This window comes from Dromiciops gliroides, chromosome 6 (genome assembly GCF_019393635.1).
Source record: "Dromiciops gliroides isolate mDroGli1 chromosome 6, mDroGli1.pri, whole genome shotgun sequence".
Taxonomy (NCBI): Eukaryota; Metazoa; Chordata; class Mammalia; order Microbiotheria; family Microbiotheriidae; genus Dromiciops; species Dromiciops gliroides.
Genome location: NC_057866.1, coordinates 70,874,903 through 70,898,624, shown reverse-complemented (window position 1 = coordinate 70,898,624; position 23,722 = coordinate 70,874,903). Strand labels below are relative to the sequence as shown.

General features: G+C 37.0%; 1 protein-coding gene across 6 annotated transcripts in view; it reads right to left on the bottom strand.

Moving 5' to 3' along the window:
- Nucleotides 1-23,722, bottom strand: part of PPARGC1A (PPARG coactivator 1 alpha) — a 773,930-nt gene that overhangs the window by 99,127 nt on the left and 651,081 nt on the right. For all 6 annotated transcript variants that reach the window (XM_043970970.1, XM_043970972.1, XM_043970967.1 and 3 more), the window contains one exon: nucleotides 19,414-19,593. In XM_043970970.1, the coding sequence (XP_043826905.1) occupies nucleotides 19,414-19,593 (180 nt within the window). The remainder of the gene's footprint in view (nucleotides 1-19,413; nucleotides 19,594-23,722) is intronic.

Genomic DNA, 23,722 nt, shown 5'->3' with positions numbered 1-23,722 from the left:
AGTGACCTCTGGATAAATAAGTTGTTACTCCACTAGAATAGATTAGGCAAACATTAAATAAAATATACCATGCAGAGGAAACTTCAGTGGTCCTCTGGCAGCACTGAAAATGGTATAGCTATGACTGGAGATCAATTAGTCTCTGTCTAATGTTTGATAAGTCCTGGGATCATTGTTTTGGTGGCTCTGTAAGAGCAGACTAAAAATTGCTGGTGGAGGTTATAATCTCTCACTGACTCAGAGAGGGAAAACATTTGTCATTTAAAGCCAAGTGGAAAGGGGTATGTATCATACTACCTAGATCCTAGGACTTACTTATCTGCCAGGTACAGACAGCATCCAGTTACCTCCCAAAAGCATCTAAAAAGAGAAATCTCTTCGGTTCTATGTGGACAGAATTTCTTTGTCAAAATTTTGGTTTGAACAAATATCACAGAGCAGTTTAGCGCAGACAGGATTTGTCCCAAGAGAAATTGACACAAATTCCTTTCAGACAGGAATTGCCACCTCAGCTGTAGAACTAGGATGGCCAGGTGATAGGATTATGGGTACTGGAAAGTAGCATTCTGACCCAAGGTAGCTCTTAAATCTGCTGGACACAGAATGTTAAAATTCGTGACTATTAGCAAAAGTCTCTAACACAGTACAGTATCTCCATGCTTAAAAAGGCAGATGCTCCTATAGACTCAGTCCAAGTGTGGGTGTGTGGCTTGGGTGTGACGGCACCCAGCTAAATTTGTGAAGCTAACCTTGCCAGCAGGCTTGCACTGATTTATGGAATGAGACGAGAGCCACTGCAAAGCACCCTGGAGTGCAGCACGGAGCAAGGCAGGGTGTCCCTGCCTAACTATGTGCTGGCAATACACAAGAGGATCCTGACATGAAAATATTTCTGGAGAGAATCTGAATTGGCTAGGATCCCTTGACACTGGGAAAACTATGTCTGGAATACGTATGTTTCAATATCACATTTCAATATCATATCGCAAATGAAGTGGCCCATGGGGTAGAGAGCATCCTTAGGAAAAGAATCCATCTAAAACTAAAACCATTAGAAAGGATATGCCTGCAAGAGAGAGAACAGATACATTTTCCCTATCTTGGAATGGTGTAGAAACCAAGAATAACCTCAGTACTTCTTATCATATTCTTGTATAACACTATATAGTTTACAAAATACTATCACATAAATCAAACCCACCCAAGTCTATGAAGCACCTATGATATGAAAAGCATTGTGCTATATAATGAAAGAGAGGCAAAGCCAGACGTGGTACATGCCATGCATTTGAGGAACTTATGTAATCAGATGGGGGAGGGGTAACGGCAAACATGCATGTAAGTGTGATAGGGTCAAAGGAGAGAGATGCAGATACAAACTGCATCTGGAAAATATTGGGGGGGGGAGAGGGGCTGCCTTCTGCAGGAGTCACAACAGCTTCATGGGGAAGGTGACACCTAACCTAAGATATAAAGGAACTCTCCAAAGTGGAAATGAAGAAGGAGAACATTCCAAAGATGCTGTATGGTTTATTATGACACATGGAAGCTCAGGTCAGGGATAGTAGCCCAGTTTGGCTGGAACATTAAGTACATGGAGGTTGGGAATATAGGTTGAGGCTCAAATCTGAGAGGCTTTAAATGCTTGATGAAGGAGTTTCGTATTCCAGAGGAGAGCAAGGTTTCTTAATATGGGGTCTATGAACTTGTTTTTATTAATATTTGGATAACTGTATTTCGATAACAATTTGTTTTCTTTTGTGATCCTATGTATTTTGTTTGGTGCATATCAAACCTCTCTTCTGGCTTCAACAGATTGCCAAAGGGGTCCATGATACCAGTAAAGTTAAAAACTCTTGGCTTAGAGGAAATAGGGAACTCCTGAAGGATCTTAAAATAAGGAAGTAGGGATAGCATGACGACATAGTAGAAAGTGGAATGAACTTGGAGTCAGGAAGACTTTTGTTATTCTGTTGTGTCCTACTCTTTGTGACCCCATCTGGGGTTTTCTTAGCAGAAATACCGGAGTGGTTTGCCATTTCCTCAATTAGCTCATTTTACAGATGGAGGAAACTGAGGCAAACAGGGTTAAGTAACTTTCTCAGGTCACACAGCTAGTGTCTAAGGCTGGTTTGAACTGGGTCTTACTGAACCCAGATCTGGCTCTCTATCCACTGCACCACCTAACTACACCGAGGAAGACTTCCATATGTTCAAATGCAGCCACTCATACTCAGTAGCTTGGTGATTGATCATGGACAAGTCATTCAATCACTGTAGGCCTCAGCTCCACAGGATTGAAAGGTAGGTGGGACCTTAGAGGTCACCTAGTCTACTGCACCTAATTTTACAGATAGGAAAACTGACACCTAAATTATATCAAGTGAAATATACCCAAGACCACACAAATGATCAATAGAAGAGCTGAGATTAGAAGCCAGGTTCTCAGACTTCAAGTGCAGCACTTCTGATTTTTAAAAATGTGTATAATAATCAATCAACAAAAAAGCATTTATTTAGTACATTGTGTGTACCAGGCTCATAATAATTGTAGCAATTTCCTCATAGCGTTTTTTGTGAAGTTAAATGATAGAATGTGGCCCTTCACAAATTATAAAATTCTTTATGTCATTTATTATTATTGTTATTATTTTCTTCATTATCATTTTCATTATTATAATTATAAGTATTTACAATAGAAGCTATGCAATTTAGTGGAGAGAGAGTTGGCCTTAGAGCCAAAGAGGCCTGGGTTGCAGTGCTGACTCCGACACATACTAGCTGTGTGACCCTGTTCAAGTCATATAATCTCTCACTACTCTAGTCAACTGTCTAAGACTATATAAGTTGCAGAGAAGGTGACAACCTGAATTAGTCAATGGAGTTTCTTTATCTGAGAATTAATTCCTTAAGTTTATTTAAAAAAAACACCCACTATTCCAGGTCCTGTGACTATTATTTATTTCACACATGTAGTTTGAATAAATTATTTCATTTTATTTTTCCAAGCCATCCTATAAGACAGTTATCATCACCATATTTTGTGAATAAGAAAACACATTTAGAGAAAAGCTAAGTGATTTCTCCATGACCATTCATTACTAAACAGTAGAGCTAAAGATTTATCCAAAGTCAAGTACTCTTTCTAATGACCTCTGATTTGGGAGGGGGTGGGGAATCTTCCTGGGACTTTTTTTTTATTTTTGAAGGGCAATGGGAGTTAAGTGACTTGCCCAGGGTCACACAACTAGTAAGTGTCAAGTGTCTGAGGTCGGACTTGAACTCAGGTTCTCCTAAATCCAGGGCCAGTGCTCTATCCACTGGGCCACCTAGCTGCCCCATTCCTGGGACTTTTTATGCACATTGTGTGTCAATACTGAAGTGAGAAGTACTAGTAGTGATAGGTGATGCTAATCTTTTTGCTGGTATCCCAGGCCTAGGAAGTTTCCCCCTTAATGAAAAGATTCCAGTGAGATATTGAAATTTTATTTTGAAGAAAAGGAAACTATGAGGTAAAATATCCATTGTGTCACATATAACCACAAGTTTCTCATTCCTTCCAGCTCGACTGGAATACTATCCGCAGAACACAATGTCGATAGGGCTAAACCTGTACAAGACTCTTCACATCAAAATGAAACTAATACAGCAAGCCAGCAATGCAGAATTCCTAGCATCCCAAGCTCACATAATGAATGGTCAGCCCTGTGAACTGTCCACTGTCTTCCTTTCCCAAGCTTATTCCTTGCCACCCCTCTTCACCTAGAAAGCTCAATGAGTAAAACTATTGATTTCTTCGGTATACTGTGTGCATTGCCCATAGCAAATGTCCATTCTAGAAAGAAGGTGCTCATGATGGAGGCATATATTTGATTTTTGTCTTATCAATACAACATAATTAATAGTTGCCAGAGGTAGGAAGATTTCTCTCTCATTGACAGTCTGGGCATGCCACAGGCTTGTCAATGCTATTTGTCATACTTCATTGGGGAGAATTAAAGAGTTATACAAATATCATCACAAAGTTAGAAACCAGAATCTAAGCTATGTTTCAGTTTGGACTCTGACTATGAAGCAACTAGTCATTTCTCTAATAGGAAATTGCGACTATGCACTTGAGGTGTGAAAGGAGAAGAGTTTCAATAACTGCCCTTCCAGGATTTTAAAGTAATAAACTTAAGAGGGGAAAAGAGGGAAAGGTGAAATTGTAAAGATGATGATGATGATAAACTAGCATTTATGTCAATTTAAAGTATGCCATGGCTGCCCATGTTACCTCATTTGATCCTCAGAGAAACCCTGAGATGCATGATATTATTATGCTCTTTTATAGGTGAAGAACCTGAGACTGATACAAGTTAAATGACTTGTTCAGAGTCACATAACTATTAAGTGTCAGAAGCAGGACTGGAACCCAGGTCTTCCTTACTAGATGATAGAATATTCAGAACACCAGATTCAGAATCAGGAAGACCCAAGTTAAAATCCTGCCTCACCCACTTATTGGTGTGTAACCTATCTCTGCTTCAGTTTCCTCATCTTTAAAATGGAGATGATAGCACTTACCTTACCATGAAGTGCTATAGATGTTGCTGCTGTTGTTATTGTTTATTATTATTATTATTATTATTATTATTATTATTATTATTATTATTATTATTATTATTATTTATACACCTAAAGATACGTGACTTCTGTTATCAGACAATTTGGGGGAAATTTATTTCAATAGCTCCAAAATATAGAAGAATTTTTTTACTATTTCCTACCTATGCTTGGCTCTTAGACATATGGCAATAGCAATGCCTAGAGACCCAGCAGAAATTAGATCGAACTGAAGATCTCTATTATTCTTTCAGGGCTCAATCAACCACCTTCCTTTCTCTTTTCCTTCCTCTCACCCTCCCTGGCTACTTCTCTCCATTCATTTCAAACTACAAATTTTCCTTCCTTCCTTCCTTCCTTCCTTCCTTCCTTCCTTCCTTCCTTCCTTCCTTCCTTCCTTCCTTCCTTCCTTCTTTCCTTCCTCCCTCCCCCCCTCCCTCCCTAGCTGCTAATTTGGATCAATATTTCTCCTTAATATTGCTTACTGTTATGAAAAAAGGGTAGTGAGAATAAAACAACTGATTGTTGACCAGTATATAATGGTGTAGTATTGAATGAATGTTAAGTGGGATGAGAAGGTGATAAGAAAGCCTGCCAGAGCTAAGTTAGACAATTCAATAGTGACTGCTAGTGCACTAGTATGCACCACAAGAATAGTAAAATTCACATTGAAAAATGCCATACATGCCCCACCCCACCCCCAAAGTCATCAAGCATAGCCTGAAAATTCCACTGGGCAAGAGAAAAACATACCAGAGAAGCCAATTAGCTTTCCCTCTGGAAAAGAAGGCATTCCAAAGTGGGGGGGGGGGTGGAAAGGGATGGAAACCCTACCCAAAATGCCACCTTCACAATAATACTGACTCTTTATTCACCAAAAGGAAGTACCACTTTCCCACTTTTGGGGACCCTCTCAACAATTCCTGGGGGAAAATGTTTAGTTCAACATTATCGTAAGCAAGAATATGACTCTATTTATGTGACAAGTTGACAACATACAATTTCATGCTTGTTGAACTGATCGGTGTTATATATTCACTGTGAATATTATGAAGCCTCACCATTATAAATATGAAACAGTATACACTTATTCAAAATAACTCCACCAGTAGCAATTTATAGCCTGCTTGTTTGTGTACTTATGAAGTCCAAATGCCACCTTAAGAAGCTGCAGCTCACAAAAACAGATGTGCAGTGTGACTGTGACCAAAATGGATTTACGATGACCTATGTGAAAGGAGGCTATTACATTTTGGTCTGCATGGCAGCTGACACTAGTTTGTATTTAGATATGTGACTGGTGGGAACACCGTGTCCTTAAAGGCCTGTTTAAACACAGGCCAAGACATTTGTCTAGTGGACTAATTATTTTACCACTGTTCCAGGCAAGTATTATTTTTTTTTCTCTTTCTCTCTTAAAAAAATGCACATGTTTTCATGAGTTTGAGTAAAGATACAATAAGGACTTTAAACCCTGGCCCTTCCAGGGGAAATGCTGTCATGCCTTTGAGAATGCCTGCCTAAGAGGACTGTGCAGAGATCATTTGTACTTTCTTGATCAGGTGCCTGGGAAATGATACAAAGCCACAAGAGTCATCCAACAATGAGCTACAATTTGGGGGGAGGGATTCCCCTCTTCTTTCCTCCTTTTGAAAGCAGATTTCAACCAACAGAGAAGGCCACGTACTTCAATGGGGCACATAGGAACTTGTCAAGAAGAGCACCAAGAGAAAGCGGATAACCTGCTGAAACTCAATTTCAAGAAAATTGCAAAAGTATTTCTCCATAACAATTGAAGAGGATGTCTGGAACTGTGAAAACTGTCCATATTGTTTGAGAATTATAAATCAGGCCCGGCTACTTTGTGGTGGCTTATATATAGCTATAGATCTACAGATCTCGATCTAGATAGAGATCTATAGATCTACATATATATATATATATATATATATATATATATATATATATATATATGTGTGTGTATGTGTGTGTGTGTGTGTGTGTGTGTGTGTGTGTGTGTGTGTGTGTGTGTGTGTGTAGAGAGAGAGAGATTGATCTACATAGATCTCTAGATCTCTGTCTATCTCTTTGGTTTTGTAAAAACTCTTAGTCCTCATTATGGTAGTATTATTTGGTAGCCTTTGGAGTTCTCACTTTTTAAAATCTGCAAAACTTAAATTTCTAATTTGTATGTGGCAAAATTCAACCCAAAGTCATTTTAAAGCAAAATGAAAATTGCTCTGGGTACCTCTGGATGCTTCTGTATTCTTTATTCACTTAATAAGCCTCCCTCATCTTGTTTTGTGACTTATGCATTCTTTTGATCCTTTGGAATGATGATTCTCATTTAATTTTTTTTTCAGTCTCCTTGGGCTTTATTCTTCTCAAAAAATTTGCTATCCAAAACCTGCATCAGTTTCCTTTCATGTTTGCTATTCGATTAAAGAGAAAACGTTGTGTGCCCACGTATGATGCCTGTCCCATCCTAAGATAACGTAATCGAGTATATATCAGGAACCTTATTGGCTCTCAGTGGCTTGTTTTTTAATCTCTTTATGTATAAACTGCTAGGGATAACAATGGTGATTTTGTAGCCTTGTCCATAAGACCATCTTGGTCTGAGCCTAACCTTCCCCTCTTTTGTCACAGAGCAATATTCTGCAGTGAAGTCTCATTTGCCACAATAAAACTTGCTGTGAGTCATGTTTGAGAATAATGTAAGTCTTCTTGATGCATCTAGAACACATCAAACATCTAATGTAGAGTAATTATCATTTCAATAATCAACTTATTGGTCTCTGATAATTTGGGTGCCTTCCTTAGATCTTTACTGACAGGATGCCCACTGTATATTTTTGCCTAAAGCAATTTAGTTTATGTTTCCAACATGCTGCTATCTTGTTCACATCATCCTACTTCTTCAAGGCGCTTTCCCTAGCTTTATTTTTACCATTATACCAACTAGAACATTAAACACAATGTTTAAGTTCTATGTTAAATCACAATCACTTCCTATTAAGCTGTTCCAAGCTACCCATTTTTATCAACAGTTACTTTATTAAATCCTTAATAATATAGATGGAATAGTTAGTTAATTTGTGTGTTGAGCCATGGATGTTAATTTGTAAACATAATAACATACTGCAATCATTTGCATAATAGCATTTTAATCTTTTTAGTAAAAGCTGTAATTCCCTACAAAGTACACTGCAGTAGAAACTAAGTGACTATTGGTAATAATAAAAAAGGCCTTAAAATTCTGATCCTATTATGGTGTTGGAACTTACCCAAACTGCTTCCATAATCTCTGAAATGTTACTGTTCTCTGATTTAGGTGTCTGTGTCAAGAATAAAAATGAAGTATAACTGGTAGCAGTAGACTATTTCCTAAATGTAATTTAGTATTCACTAAGCACCAGCACTTTGCAAATAGCTCTGAGGCTTTCCTTCAAAGTTCAGGGCTCTAGTTATGCATATTGTGGGAAGTACACCATGCAGCTCACCTCCAAACTCTGTTGTGCTGAATAGATGGCTAAGATAAATCATGCTGATTTAGCACAGAAGGGCATCAAACATCAAGAATTTGACTACACTGCTTGTGCCCTCTTCCCAACATACCCCCCCTACTTTATTGCCTTTTATCCACCTCTCCACCTCTAAAATTGTACGCATTCTTAGAATGCCTGCCTCTGGCTACTAATTTGGAAGAAAAAAAAATTAAGTTGGAGGGAGAGGGATGCTAGAAGAAGCCAGTTGAGAAAAATCCATAGGAGGTTCAGTTCTCTAGAAACCCATTAACACCAGTCACAAGACTGGCAAAGAAAACATTGCTAGTTGTTTAAAAGTCAGGCCAAGTCATTTTACGCAAGATCTGGTAATTCATTAATCAATCTGGCTGCAAACCCTGAATGAATAACTTGCAGTTGTAATGGAGAAGAGTAGGCCCACAAAATATTGGCATTTATAATCTGAAACTATGCAAATTAGCTAATGATTTTTACAAAAAAAAAAAATCCTACAACCATACTGGAACAAACTGCTTCAAATGGATAAGAAGTCATTTATCTATGTAAAAAATTTTCTTTAGCCAAGAAAAAGTGTTCATTTTGTTGTGGATCTCTCTTGTTTTCCCTTCTGTTCTCATTCTTGCTATTTGTAATTCAGTTTCTTTGACAGCCGACTGTAAAACACAGTAGCCTATTTAGCTTTCAAAATATACTTCATAGACCACTTTCCTGAGAGTAACCTAAGAGGTTAAATAAGCAGCAGCAAAGTTCTTCAGCATCTTTATATTAAAATCAATTTGTTTTACAGAAACAACAACAAAACCCAGCATTTATTATGTGAATAGATTCAGTGATTACTTGATTTTTTTTTTATTTTTTGCAATGATCAGTTCTTTTATACTGGAGACTTTATGGCTCATCATTTTTATTATTTTTTGTCTACTGTCCTTATCCAAGATAGCATGTGTTTATTTGTGCTTATGTGACACTACTTAGATGCTTGTGCATATACATGCATACACATATCATGTCTATATGGTTAACATAAGTGCACATGATTCTACTGTACAAATAAGCAGTCTCTCCTGTATCCTGGTGCTAAAAACATTAATAACTTTAAAACCAGTTAGTTATAATATACTTTAAGAGGCAATGTACAATGTTCCAGTTTCTTCAAATTCCTGCTGAAAACATTCCTTGCTACAATTTGAGCATCCATAGAATCTGCACCAAATTAACTCTTTCTGGCTAAAAGGGATCAATTGCCTCAGCAGAATCCAAGACCTCAACTAAAGCACTTCCACAGTTTCTAAGTTGTGACTATTTAACAGGAAGAAAGAAGAGCAAGCAAAGAATCTAATGCGATTTTTTTTGTCTCTCTAGAAGCAAAAAAAAAAAAAAAAAATCCTGTTTTTCAATTCATGAAGCCCGGTCCTAGAGACCTTTACATTTTGTACTGCCCGGCCTTTAAGAACTAGTCAACTTCCATTAAAACAGCCAATCCAGCTTTTGGTGACCAGAGATTTCTGAGGTTTACGTCCCTTTATAAAAGCCACTGCTAAGAAAGTTAGTGATAGCGAAAGTTGACTATGCAATTAGCTCCCTATGACTTACTATCTGTAGGAGCTTATGCCAACAGACACAGCCCTGTGGGTAAGGACTCCTAAATCATATATTTCCAATGGTCAGCATAATGGAAGGGGGAAATAGGGTGATAAACCAGATGTCCCCAAGATAAGCCAGATGTTATCAAGTCAAGAAGTATAAAACAATGTTTAACTGCACTTTGCAGATGACTACACACACAGGGGTGCATGCATGCATACACACACACATACACACACTTTTATCACATTTCATGCTAAGCCAACAGAACTAGAAAACAAATACCAGTTGAGTCAGATTGCCACTCTCTGACATGGGGCTGTCAAAGATGAAAGTATGAATGACAACACTACTGGGCTACAACTTTGAAAAGGCCTATAACTGCATGATAAGGACACCGTAATAATCAGAAAAAGCTGCACAAATCTCCAGGAATGTCAATATTGTGTAATTTGCCTATGTTCCAGTCAGAGTAGTTATCTTCTTGTTCAAATCGTTATTTTTTCATGATTTATGAAATGTTTCATATAAATATCATTACTGAATGTAACAAAAATCTGGTGTCTTGAAACACGTTTAATTAAACCAATGAACTAGTATTTATTAGTGCAAACTGGAAAATAAGTCACAGACACATACATAAATTCTCTCCACAAATTTGTAAATTGAATTGAGTTGGGTTTGGAGGTTTTAATGCCACATATTATTTATCTTTCAACATTTTAAAACTTACCTAAAGCACTTTTTCTGGAACTCTTCATTAAGTCATATATATACTTAGAGTTGGAATGATCCTAGGATGTTATCAAGTCTAACCCTTATTTTACAGTTGAAGAAATTGAGGTCTAGATAGGCAGTGACTTGCCCAAGGATTTCCAGATCTTCATTATTTTCTGCATTGGATTAAATTTATATCTGTATAAATTGTGCCCTCATACAATTAAAGAATTAAAGTTCCTTGAAGGGCCAGTGTCATTTTATGTCAAGTAGTAAAGTGTCTAGCACAGAGTAAGTGTTGAGTAAATGTTTGTCAAACATTTGTCAGAAGCTAGAGAGCAAGGAATTTCCTTCCATGGAGATTTTCAAAGACCCAGCAGACAACTATGCGCCTATCTTAGTTTAAATAGAATTTTGATAAGATGACCTTTCAAGATCATTATTAATCCCATCAAGATAACTTCAACATCTAACGTTGGTTTGAAACTATCGATTCATTTCTAGGGCTAAGATATCATTTCATTTCAATTTCTCTCTTAGAAGATCTGGAAGTCAAACCTCTCCTTCAATAGCTTAGGTCTGGAATTTCTTTGATATCTTTGATGTCTCTTCTTCACCATTCCCACCATGTGTAACATGGTGCAAGCCTTTGTTGCGCAAAAGGACTTGAAGGTTACAGTGACTTGCTGAGCAGGACTCTTCTACATATCACTACCAGTTGTCCTTTCTTAAACAATGATTTTCCTTTTCATAAATGATCCTCAATAGAACCCTATTTTCCTAGATCGTCACATCCCAACAACTTTGCCTAGGGTTTTAAGACACTTTGTAATCAGGTTCCACCAGACATAGTCAACTTGATCAACTCTTTCTAGCTTCCTGGTGGGTAGACTAGAATGACACAGAAAGGGCACTAAACTTAAATATCTGAGACCCGGCTCTTCTTGTTTTCATCTATATGACTATTGCCAAGTCCCTTGGACTCCCAGCTCATTTTCTTCATCTGTAAAATAGAGATAATAATACTTTCACTAAATAGTCATTGTAATAATAATTGGCACTTACATAGTGCTTTAAGGTTTACAAATCACATAATTATCTATTTTAATTCTCAATAACCCTATAAATTATTTTTTAATGAGCATAGACCCATGATATCATTGGTGCAGGAAATTCCTAGTGCAGAAATTTCCTTCCTTTATGTACCCTGGGGACTTGTCTATAGTTTACAGAGCTGTGTGGAATATGGGAAGGTTAAGGGACCTATCCACAGTCTCACAATTTGGATTAGGGGCAGCTTGATTACCAAGCCAGCCCTTTCTTTTCTATGTCATGTTCCCTGTATTTTTTAGGTATTATCATGTCCACTTTACAAACAAAGAAACAGATTCAGAGAGGGTGATAACTTGTCCAGCTAGCATCAGAAGAATTACTAAGACCAGTGTTCCTTTCACAATGCTTACTACCATTCAGCCTCCTATGGACTTTACAAGTTTGGATGGGATAGATTTTTTAAGCTGTAAAGAGCTACCTCTGCAAATGAATGTGTTTGTTCATCTAAGCCTTTACCCTCCCACCTATTCAAATTGCACCCATTCTTCAAGGCTCAGCTCACATCCAAGATCCTTTACAGAAGGATCCCTTAACTCCTATGGCATGTAGTCTGTACTATATAATTTGGCCTTAATTAATACAGTCTTTCCCATATGCTAATCATTTCCATGAAAGTTTATATTTGGTCTCTCCACAATTAGATTTTGAACTCTTTGAAGACTGAGATCATTGTCTTTAGCTTCTTCTCTATATGCTGTATCGGCTACCATAGTCCTAAGCATAAAGTAGATGTTCAGCAGATACTCCTTGGAGAGTTGTATGGTCCACAATTCTTAAAGTATTCCCATTTTAGCTCAAAATAAATGTGAGATGAGAAAATTTAAAGACATCTCCACTCCAAATATTTATGTGGATTATTTGTGCCTGATATGGGATAGAACCTTCTGAGCTCATATTGGTCTGATCAGCCTCAGTTGGAGACACTGTACCTTGACTCCAAGGGAGTGATGTCATTTTGGTCTTTTTTGAGACTGAAGGACAACAACCAATCATTTTTCAGCTGAAGTGGGAATTAGAGTGGTAAGGTATCTTCATATATGCTTACATATATATGTATACATACATATACATGTACATACACATATATATGCTTAATACTACATATGTATGTGTATATATGTGTGTGTGTGTGTATATATATGATACATACCAGATGTTACATGAAATGGCTATAATGTGTATATTTTCATAGATGTATCTATCAAGTTATTTAAGAAAAAATGGGAATAATCTATTCTTTGAAAGTTTATACGTGAACACACATATTAAGCAAACAGATGCACATTCTACTAGTTATCAAACAACAAAACTGGTAACACTGGCAGACTTCCACTTGCCATCACTAACAACTAGCCTTAGAACACCTAACAAGTCATATTGTCGCAACAACAACCCACTCATTTCCAGTCTCCTAAAGCATCCCAAGCAGCTGCATTCAGAAATAACAGAGGCATGAATGAATGCCCCCTATTCAGTTGGACAGAGATATTAAAGCAAGTATCAAAATAAAACAGGGCCAAGGTAGCCCATATTGACCCAGAAGAAGCAGTGAATTATTAAAACGGACCCCATGCTACACATATTTACACAGGGCTTCCCTCTAAAAAGTAGTCCTTTATTCTCTACCTTTGAACAATACACAAAGGCAAGTGAGGGAAGGAAGTTATGTTGCAATATTTTGAAACATAAATCATGTTGCTAACTGTTCCAGAGGCAGCATCCTGTTTTCCTTTTACAGGTATCATAGGCACTTGAGGCTATACCTTTAGCCTTTTGCTAAAATTTTCCAGAGGAGTGATGAAATTACACCTGGACACCTGCATTTACATATTCAAACACTGGTAGTGCAAGAAGGAACACTTGTTTATGTGTCTAGTTACTCAACCTGAATGTAAAAATGTGCATTGAAACAGCTTTGTGTTTGTCCAGGAAATCCTTTATTTTTCTACATTTGGACTCTTCACTGGTTTAGTTGTTTCTCTGTAAGTATCTGGAATTGAATGGCAACTTAGAAGGTGGCAAAAGATTCTATTACTGGAAATTTTTATTACAATTTTTAAAGTATGCTATTATCAGAAACTTTTATTACAATTTTTAAATCTTGCTACCTGAATTTTTTAAACAAGCAACATCATGACATGGACACAGAAAACTTGTGTCCCCTTTTCAGTATCCAAAGCATTTAATTTATCTGTCCTTTATTCTTTCCAGAAAGGGAGACTGATTAGACTTGTTATAGGTGAATTATAGAGAACAGGCCTATTTAGCTTCCTTTGCACAATGCCAGGCACAGGTAGTTTGTCAAATACATTTTTGTATTTGATGACTTAAGACTTTGAGATCCTTGGAAGAAAAACACAAGTTCTGTTATAATAGATATGAGACATATGTTCCTTGAAATGACTTGAGTGCAATTTTTGGGTTAGTGTTAAGCATCATAAAGCAAAGTTAGCTGTTCTTTCAGAAAGTTGTTTTTATAAGGAGACTTGACCTCACTTATCACCAAAGCATGTACTCTGTCAATTGCTAGAATACAACTCTCTAGGAATACATGGAATAAAAGCCTATTAACCATATTCAAATAATCCTTCTACTGAAGATTGCTACACCATTACTACAAATAATCACATGAAGATAACCCTGTACGTTTGTCATCTAGACAATGGAAGAGATAGTGTCAGTGTTTAATAAAATATCTTCAGAGTAGGTCATCAGAACTCTCTCTCTCTAAAAAAGTAAATAAATGTGTGTGTACAAATATATACATATGTATGTATATGTAAATTTATGTAGGTATATATGTAAATATTATCAAGTCAAGAAGTATAAAACAATGTTTAACCGTACTTTGCACATATACACAATATGTGTGTATTTATACACCACACAATACATATCTATAGTATATACCATACATATATACCCTCTCTATGTGTGTGCATATATCTATCTATATTTCTGTCTCTAAGTACATAAGAGAGGGGGTTGTTTCTCCCTTGAGGAGAGCTATCATTTACCAACTCAAAATGTAATTTAATGCTCTAGGGATCTCAAATTGTTATATATTATACTGGGTATCAGGACTGTTAATAGTTTACTCTGTTTTTTTCTTTCTTTTTTAAATTTTGACTTTCAGAAATCTGATTAGGGTCTGACATTACTCTGGTTGACCTTTTATAAGAAGTAATGTTTAGTGCCTTATTTAAAATGAATGAAATACAGAAAAATAGACTTTTTCCCCTCCCCAGTATCCTGAAAAAACAAATTCTTGGCAGTTGAATCTTAAATAGGAACTATAGGAGCAAGGGAGTTTCCTCTGTACAGACTAAGCATCAACCTAGGAATATTTAACTGGAAAACCTAAGGTCCCAATAGTATCAAGATAAAATTTCACCAAAATATAAGTAGGCTCTATATCCTTGGATAGCAATTTAATGAGAAATATTTCTGCTTATATACATGATTTGCTCTCTGGTTTTTTATCCAAATAGTATCTAAAAATATGCTCACCCACTGCTGAACAGATATCTTTTAAGTTAGAGCTTATTGAGGCCTCACCCAATCACTGAAGAATTCAAATTCTATAGAGGTGAGTTTTCTTTCTTCTCTCTCCCCTCTCTCTCTCTCTCTCTCTCTCTCTCTCTCTCTCTCTCTCTCTCTCTCTCTCTCACACACACACACACACACACACACACACACAATCTGTTTATTTAATGCAGCGTGACTTAAAATTGCCCTGTAACCTGACAAGTGTACTGAATGAAGAATGTTCAGTTTACCAGTTTTAACCAGCCAAATCCTCACATGAACTTTCTAAGACCCAATTGAGAAGCCTGGGAAAAATGACTAACCACAAATCTCCAGGGTTTTCTTCACTTTTTTCCCTTACCCACATTTCAATGATAACCATGTGAGTTCTATTTGACACCTCACAAAGTCCGTGGTATCCCTCATTTTCTCCTCTTTTGTTCCAGTTTCTGACAAAAAGGTGGCCCTTCCTTCTCCTTGAGAAGAACTTTACTTGTGTCTTTGATCGCCTTTCCTTCCATTTCCTCTAGGAGTTTCCCTTATTGATCTCACAATCTCTCGTGTTCAATCTTTGCTTTTGCTTTGCTTACCTACTACCTCCTTCACTACTGCCTACCAATGTGCCTAGGGTTCTTCAATCCTTAAAAATCCTTCACTGGGGGCATCTAGGTGGTGCAGTGGATAAAGCACCAGCCCTGGATTCAGGAGGACCTGAGTTCAAATCTGACCTCAGACACTTGACACTTACTACTTGTGTAATCTTGGACAAGTCACTTAACCCTCATTGCCCAGCAAAAAAATCCTTCACTAGACTTTGCCATGCCCCCCCCACACCCCTTTCCTCCTCCCCTCCTTTCATTTTTTCTTCACTGTTTCATAGTCAAACTTCTCAGGTACAAAAGCTGTCTTATTTATTTATCATATGCTTACTTCCCAAGCCCTTGCAGACTGGCTTCTATACCACTTCAGTGAAAGGTTACTGATGGGCTCAAGTGCCAAATTAGATTGCTTCTCCTTAGTTCTCAGTATCTGCTGCTTTTGACTATGCTGACCACCCCTTCCCCTACAGTCCCCTCCTGGTTATCTTCTGAGTAAAGTGATCACTCCTTCTTAGTCTCCTTTAGTAATCATTGTTCATGCCCCATCTCCAATGGGTGTTTTCCAAAGCCTGGTTCTTCTTCTCATTTTTTTCTATATGTTCTCGCTCTTCATCACATCTCATAGTTCAAGTATCATTTCTATGGAAGTGACTCCCAAATTTTTATATCCAGCTCTATTCTCTCTCACTTTAAGTGCTAGTCTGCTAGTCCCACCAACCACCTCTCTTAGATATTTCCACTTGCTCCCAAAACTCAACATATCCAAATCATCATGAATTATTAGACCCCAAACATGCCCTTTCTCCAAAAATTTCTATTTTTGTTGAATGTACAACCATATTTCCAGTCACTCAGATTGCCAATATAGTTGTTATCCTTGACTTTTCCCTCTACCTCACCCCAAATACCCAACCAGGTGCCAAGTCTTGATTATACCTCCACAATATCTTTCCCACCTGTCCCCTTTTCTCTACTCAGAGGGATGGGAAACCTGTTCAGGGTCTCTTCACCTTTCAACTGGAATATTGCAATTTTACTAATCATCTAAATTGGTCTCTCTTTTTCTAGTCACCCTTTTCTCCAAGTCATCCTCCATATAGCTGCAAAAATCATTTTCTTAAAGCACAGATCTGACAATGTCACTATTCAAATATATTTAGTCTCTCCCTATTCCCTTAGGATAAAATGTAAACTCCACAAGTTTGGCATTTAAAGGCCTCAGCAAATTGACTCCCACTGATCTTTCTAGATTTGTTGTATGTCAATCCCTTCCAGAGACTCTATATTCAATTCAATTCCCATCTTTAGTAAGCACAGATTCTGCTCATGGCATCGTGGTAAGCACTAGAGATTCTAAGAAAAACATGAGATAGTCCTTGACCTCAATAAACTTGCATTTTACTGGGGACCGGGAGGGGATACATCATATACTCAGCTTAGTAATTACAAAGTATATTAAAAATCATGTGAAGTAGTTTCAAGAGGGAAAGGTCAGTAACAGCAGAGGGAGAATCAGGAGAGGTCTCATGCAAGAAGCTAGGGGACAGAGATGAGGGAAGATGGTGATGCACAAGGGAGTGCATAGGCTGCTATGTGAAGGCATGTCAGATCTGTCTGCTAGATGTTCTCCTTCCACATCTCATTCACTGCCCCAGAATCATTATACAAGAGGTTTCTGATGTCTGCCTCCTCATTTCCACCTAGTAGAATCCCTGGTTTTCTTTATTATTCAACTCAAAGAGCTATTCTTGATTCAAACCCCAATTGTTAGAGCTCGCTCCCACCTCAAATTATCTTGTATTTATTTATACATTTATATGTTGTATTTCCTAGAGACAAGAATCATTTTCCATTTTTGTGTTTGTATACTGAACACATAACATAATGCCTTGCATATGGTATGTACCTAAGGCATGTTTAACTGAATACTTCTCATGCCTGCTGAAATAAAAAGAAATTTCCATAGAAAAAAAGTGCCTTTAGAACAAGTGTTCTTAGCTGGTTTTTGTCACTGACCCTCTGGCAGAGTGGTCAAGTTTATGGATGCCTTTCTCAGAATCACATTTGTAAATTCATATTATAAAATAAAAAAAGATTTTTTTAAAATTAAAAGGTAACTGAAAATAAAGATGTGATTTTTTTCCCATCCAAATTCAAGTAACTCCCGAAATCTATCCACAGATCTTCTGGAGGTTTGTGGACCCTATGTTAAGAATTCTTGCTTTAAAAGGAAATCTTATAGCCCATATACTACATTTGGGCACAACCACAAGTTAATCAACTTGGAGAGAGAAGATTCAATCCTATTTTTAGTATTTAGAAGATGCTTGATATAGCTTTGTAAATGATGGCTACCTTCCAGAAGCTCTCTCTAATCTTAATCAACAAATAGTAATTTAATATTTTAATAATTTAATAGTGATTTTAATAATAATTAATTAGCAGTTAATTGAATAATTTGATAGTAATTAATTTGAAGTAATCTGCATTTCATTTTGGTCAATTTATTAGTCTTCATGCAAGGTACTTCCTAGATTACTAAAATTTGGAACCTGTGAATGAGATTATCCCAAGTAAATGAAATGTACTCCAAAGAAAGAGTATATTTTATAAAATTCAAAGGATGATAAGTTGGCAGTTGGCTGAGACTGCAGAAGTCACCCAGTCTCAATTCTCTCATTTTACTGAGAGGGAAAATGAGGCCCATAATGATTAAGTAACTTGTCCATAGTTACATAGGGAGTAAGTAACAAAGCCAGAGGTTGAACTCAGTTATTATATGTATAAAATATTTTAACTGAAAGAAATCTTAGAATAATCTATTCCTACCCTTTCACTTTATAGATGAAGGCATTTAGACTCCAGAAGTGACGATCTCCTGCCTACAGTTATATAACTAGCTCATGGCAGAGCCTGGACGAACACCTGCTTCTCCTAATGCCTAGCTCAAAGTTTTTCTTTTGCTACACATGCCTCTTTCTGGAATACAGAAACTGCTAAAATTTCTTACCACCAAATCCTAGCTCATATAGGATCATTTATTCTGGAAGGAAAATTCTCACGCTAAAATGGGCTATGAAAAGAAATATGGATAGCCATTCCTATTAATGAATTTGGAATACAGGGTCGGTGGATTTATAAATTAGGAGTGGGACACTGTATAGACACCTTATAAGAAAGCAATTTGAACTGTTTTGGAGGTATTTCCAAAACAGGTAATCCTTTTTATCAAGTCAATGTAAATATGGCAATCTAGTAGAGCCAGGCATGTGGACAATAAAATAATCAAAACAGCTCCCCCACTTTATAAAGTTGGCATTTAAGGCCTTGGGTATAAAGGAGTGCATTATTCCATATTAATTTATATTGGGCATCAGTTAATGTCATGCCCAACTTTGTCTCTTTCTGTGTGAAGAAGAGGACAAACAGGTTTAGATTTTGTTCTCCTTTGTCACTAATTCTCTGTCCCCAATTATTTCATAATACCAGAGCATTTCATCATGTGGTCTTTGTAGTCTCAAAAAATAAAAAAATTAAAAATACATAAACACATTCATTTGTTTCCAAGTACTGTTTGTTTTGTTTTACCACAAAAAAGTGAATTGTCTTATGGTGATAAAAAGTAATTTAAAGATATCAGTGGGAGAAATACTCATGCTTTAGTGCTTACTAACATTTTTCAAAAGGTTAGTTAGGAGAAGAACAATTAAACATGGAATTCCCAAGAGGGACTTCTTTACCTCAAATATATTTGAAGATTCATTGCTGTACTGATTGGAAATGATTTCTGATTGGTCACTACACCATTTGAGTCCTCCTAGGAAGCCGTCTGCATCCAAGTCATTCACGTCTAGTTCAGAGAGGTCAAGTTCTGGGAGATCTGGGCAAAGGGGCTGGTCTTCACCAACAAGAGCAGCACACTGTAGGGGTGGGAAAGAAAAAAAAACTTTCATTAACTACAGGAATTTATTAAACTGCAGGAGCATGTGATAGGAATTAAGCCTGGGTCATTTCAAATGACTCCACAGAAGTTGGTTGCCTTACTCTTTAATGATTAGAAAAATATCATATACTTTCCACTTTCCTTATTGTCTAAGGGTATTCTGCATAACCCATCAGCTGCATCCCAAAGCAAAGGAGAGGCCTGGCTTAAGATTCTGAAAATATCTTTGGTACTAATGTCTTTGACAATTATTTTCCATGGAATCTCTTTGGTTTTTCATATATAGCATCATAAAAATTCTTCTATTGTGACCTTAAGCAAGTTGTTCTCAAAGAGTGATCTGGGAATCTATGGGGGGAGTCCTAAAAGATATTTTTTTGGGGGATCTATTTTCATAATAGATCTTAAGCATTTTAATTTCAAATAGAGTAAATAAGAATAGATATTCCTCACGTAACAAAAACTCTTTTGGAGGGAGGGGTCTTCAATAATTTTTAAGAGTGTAAAAGGGTCCCAAGGCCAAAATGTTTGCTATTAATATTTGTCATTGTCATTTAACTTGTCATGCTTTGAGTTTTGTTTTCTTCCCAACTGGACTGAGGCTTTTAAGAACAAGTAAGGCTATTGGAGAGTTGTCTGGGCCATTGAGAAGTTCAGTGTCTTGTCCATCTGTGATCATGAAGTCAGTATGTATCAGAAGCAGGATTTTAACCCTGACCTTCTTCACTCCACACTATACCATGATCCTTTTAAAGAGAGAGTTGCTTGCTTCCCTGAAATGGGTCTAAACCATTACAAAACCAAAAAGAACTAGAAAAAAAAATAAAGGAATTAAAAATATAACATCCTCACCTGTACTGCTTACGATACTGGCTATCATGTATTGTCATCCCTATAAGTCTTCTCCTGGTAAGTAAGCATTTCCTCAACTATATCACACAAGTTCACCATCACTAATCCAGGAGTAATAGTGGCATGGTGGATGGAGCACCAAGCCTGCACTCAAAAAGACCTGAGTTCAAATGGTTTGAGACACTTACTGACTTGTGTGACCCTGGGCAAGTCACTTAATTCTGTTTGCCTCAGTTTCTTTATTTTTAAAATGAACTGGAGAAGGAAATGGCAAAACACTCCAGCATCTTTGCCAAGAAAACTACAAATAATGTCACAGAGTCAGACATGACAGAAATGACCCAACAACAATAATTTGTTATAGAAAAGGGAAGTCATTGAAAAATTCATCAACTGTTTTAACTTAGCGTTCCTCATTTTATAACAGTTTTAGTTCATAAGAAAGAAGCTACAGAGAAAACTCAGACTTCAGGGACCCAGGGATGCTAGTATCTAACCACCCAAGTTACTAGGTTCTGTCCTCCTGGCAGTGACTTATAATGTCAAAATTAATGCCATACCAATCATTCATTTGCCATGAAGCAAAATATCCTTCTCGATATTTAGGCTTTGAATAAAATAATTTTTATGCACATTTTCCCCCAGAGCACCCCTGCCATCCCTGGAAGGCTGCATTACATGGGTCATATGCAGCAGTTTGATCATGAGCAGCATGCTGGGAACTAGGTACTTGGTAATAGAGTCAGCAGTTGGTAAGGGGTTGGGGGTGGGCTGTAATTGACTGCCTTTCTTCCATAAGACCACCAGGCTACGGTGAGATATCCAAACAGCAGGCTAAAAGTTAGGACCAAAAAAAAGGGGCAATTCTCAGAATTCAATTAGTTCCTTGATTTTTGGTATTTCCTCTGTTCTTAATATCTGTTAGTTCTAAATCACTAAATTAATATTATTGACCAAATTATTACCAAGCTAAGTTGTGGTTGAAGCAAGCATTTAATTCTAGTAAAACATTCACATTTGTTCCTGGAATTTTCATCACCTCTGCTTTATACCTCCCTGTGGGCAATTCTTTCTTCAATTCCTGCCTACTACCCGCTCCTAACTTCCAAAAAGAAATAAGCCAGTTCTAATGCAGGTGACTCTGTAACATCAGTGTTATAATCTGGAGCCTTTTCAATGGTACAAATGAACTCTATTATCTTATTCAAGAGAAATTCTTCACACTACCCTGTAGACACACACACACATAAACTCTCTCTGAATCTAGCACAAGTTTCTGTTATGGAGCTATGTAATCCAGATCTGGTGCCTTTAGAATCCTCAAGTGTCATTCTCATTTGTGACCAATGCAACTTCAAAATAAACTTAACTACACTGAATATATCAATTGGGAAAAACTTACAGTCCTTGGAAATATACATTTTTAAGTAATGATAGTCAAAGGAAAGGCAGATCTTTAGAGGGAAAAGAAAAACACAACTGTAGCAGAACCTATAAAGATTAGTGGCTTTTTAAAATATGTTAGAATTGAAGTGCATATCCTTTTGCCAATGTTGACATGATAATAAAATCAATTCTACTGAATGTAGCATTATACTGCTAATCTGAGACACATTAGTAGCAAGTGTTCCCATTATTAATTTATATTTGGCCTTTGAATGATACCACATTTAACAGTCCAAATCCTGTAAGTGTCCTTATCTGACATACTGATATTTACTGTATCCTTATACATCTGTAACAGGTGTACTTTATTATAATTACAGAGATGCATTCTACTTCCTCTAACACCATGACAGTTACTTCACAAATACAGTCTCCATTTCATAATAAAATTGAAGAGAGTAAAGTAAGAAACCAAACACAAAAGGCTTTTTCCCCTTAAAGAGCAGACAATAAATTAGCTTAACTGTATGGATGATAATGAATCAATATAATAGAGCATAATTTTCAATTAATCTTTTGGAGGGGTTTTTGATGCCAGAGATGGTAGGGTGTTTTTTTTAGGCATAAATACTGGACTTATGCATTTCAATTATGGTAATGAAAAATGATTTTATAACATTTTCGAATGGTCTAGGGGAGTCAGCCCAGTAAAGACTGACAGCTTGGTGGAATGTGTGTTGTGTGAATTATCCCTATCAATCTGTGTAACCTTATTGTTCATCACCTTCATTAAACTGTGAAACTCGAGGGACTCAAGAAGCTCCAGTGATATAGGCCGTCATCATGTGCAAAAGGGCATAATACGTTTTAAGATGACAGCAAACATTAATGATTCAAAAAAATGAAAGCTGCCTACACTAGCTGCTATTCATGCTATTTAAGATTGGTATTGGTGATCCCCAGAGTTAACTCATCTCATCCAGGACTCCCATATATTGCCCCATGGAAAACAACAGAAATACCAGTTGGTCAGTTTCAACCATGGACTCATCCATTTACGTTTACAATTAGTGGTGAGATCTAACCTTTTTTTTTTCTTTTCCTTTTTTTCCCCTCTAAGAGAATCCACTGCTGTAAATTAATCGGTTCTGATGCTTACTTAAAATGACTGCAGGAACTCCAGTGATTAAAATAAATCTTCAATATTTCCATATAATCTGGTTCCTCAATCAGCTCCTAGCAGTATCAGGAATAATACATGATGGAAAAATGAAGCTACAGCAGCTGAGACCCACACTGTAAGCCAGACAACAGCCCACAGGATACTCCAACTACTCAGAGACAATTAGGACTTTGGAGCCACTTACAGCCTTGACTCATAATAGCTACAGGACATATCAATTATCCATATCTATTCCCATTTACCAAGAAAACCAAACAAGATAAGAACAATTCTGCTCCACTAACTAAGTCTACCAAAGCCACAGCTAGCTACCAGCACTGGAGAACATGACAAAAAGAGTTAAGAAACCAGTCCATGCCTCGCTAGATAGGAAAAATTCTTTCACGGATCGTGCGGGCAAAATGATTTTCCTTCTAGATGTGTATTTCGGCACCACATGGACATCTTATTTCACTGTATCACGTGCAACATTTTCTCCTCTCCTTTTTACCCCATGTGCCCCCAGTTGCCCATAGGAAGTACTTGGAGCTCTCCTTTCTAATTCATTGTTACAGGTTTACTTCCTCCTTGTAATTAAGTCTATTTGGGGTTCCTTCCACCAGAATCCACAGAAAGTTTCCCGTTTCACAAGTTGTCAAAACTTTGAGATAACATTCCACTGTCCTCCAGAATGCAGACATGAAGA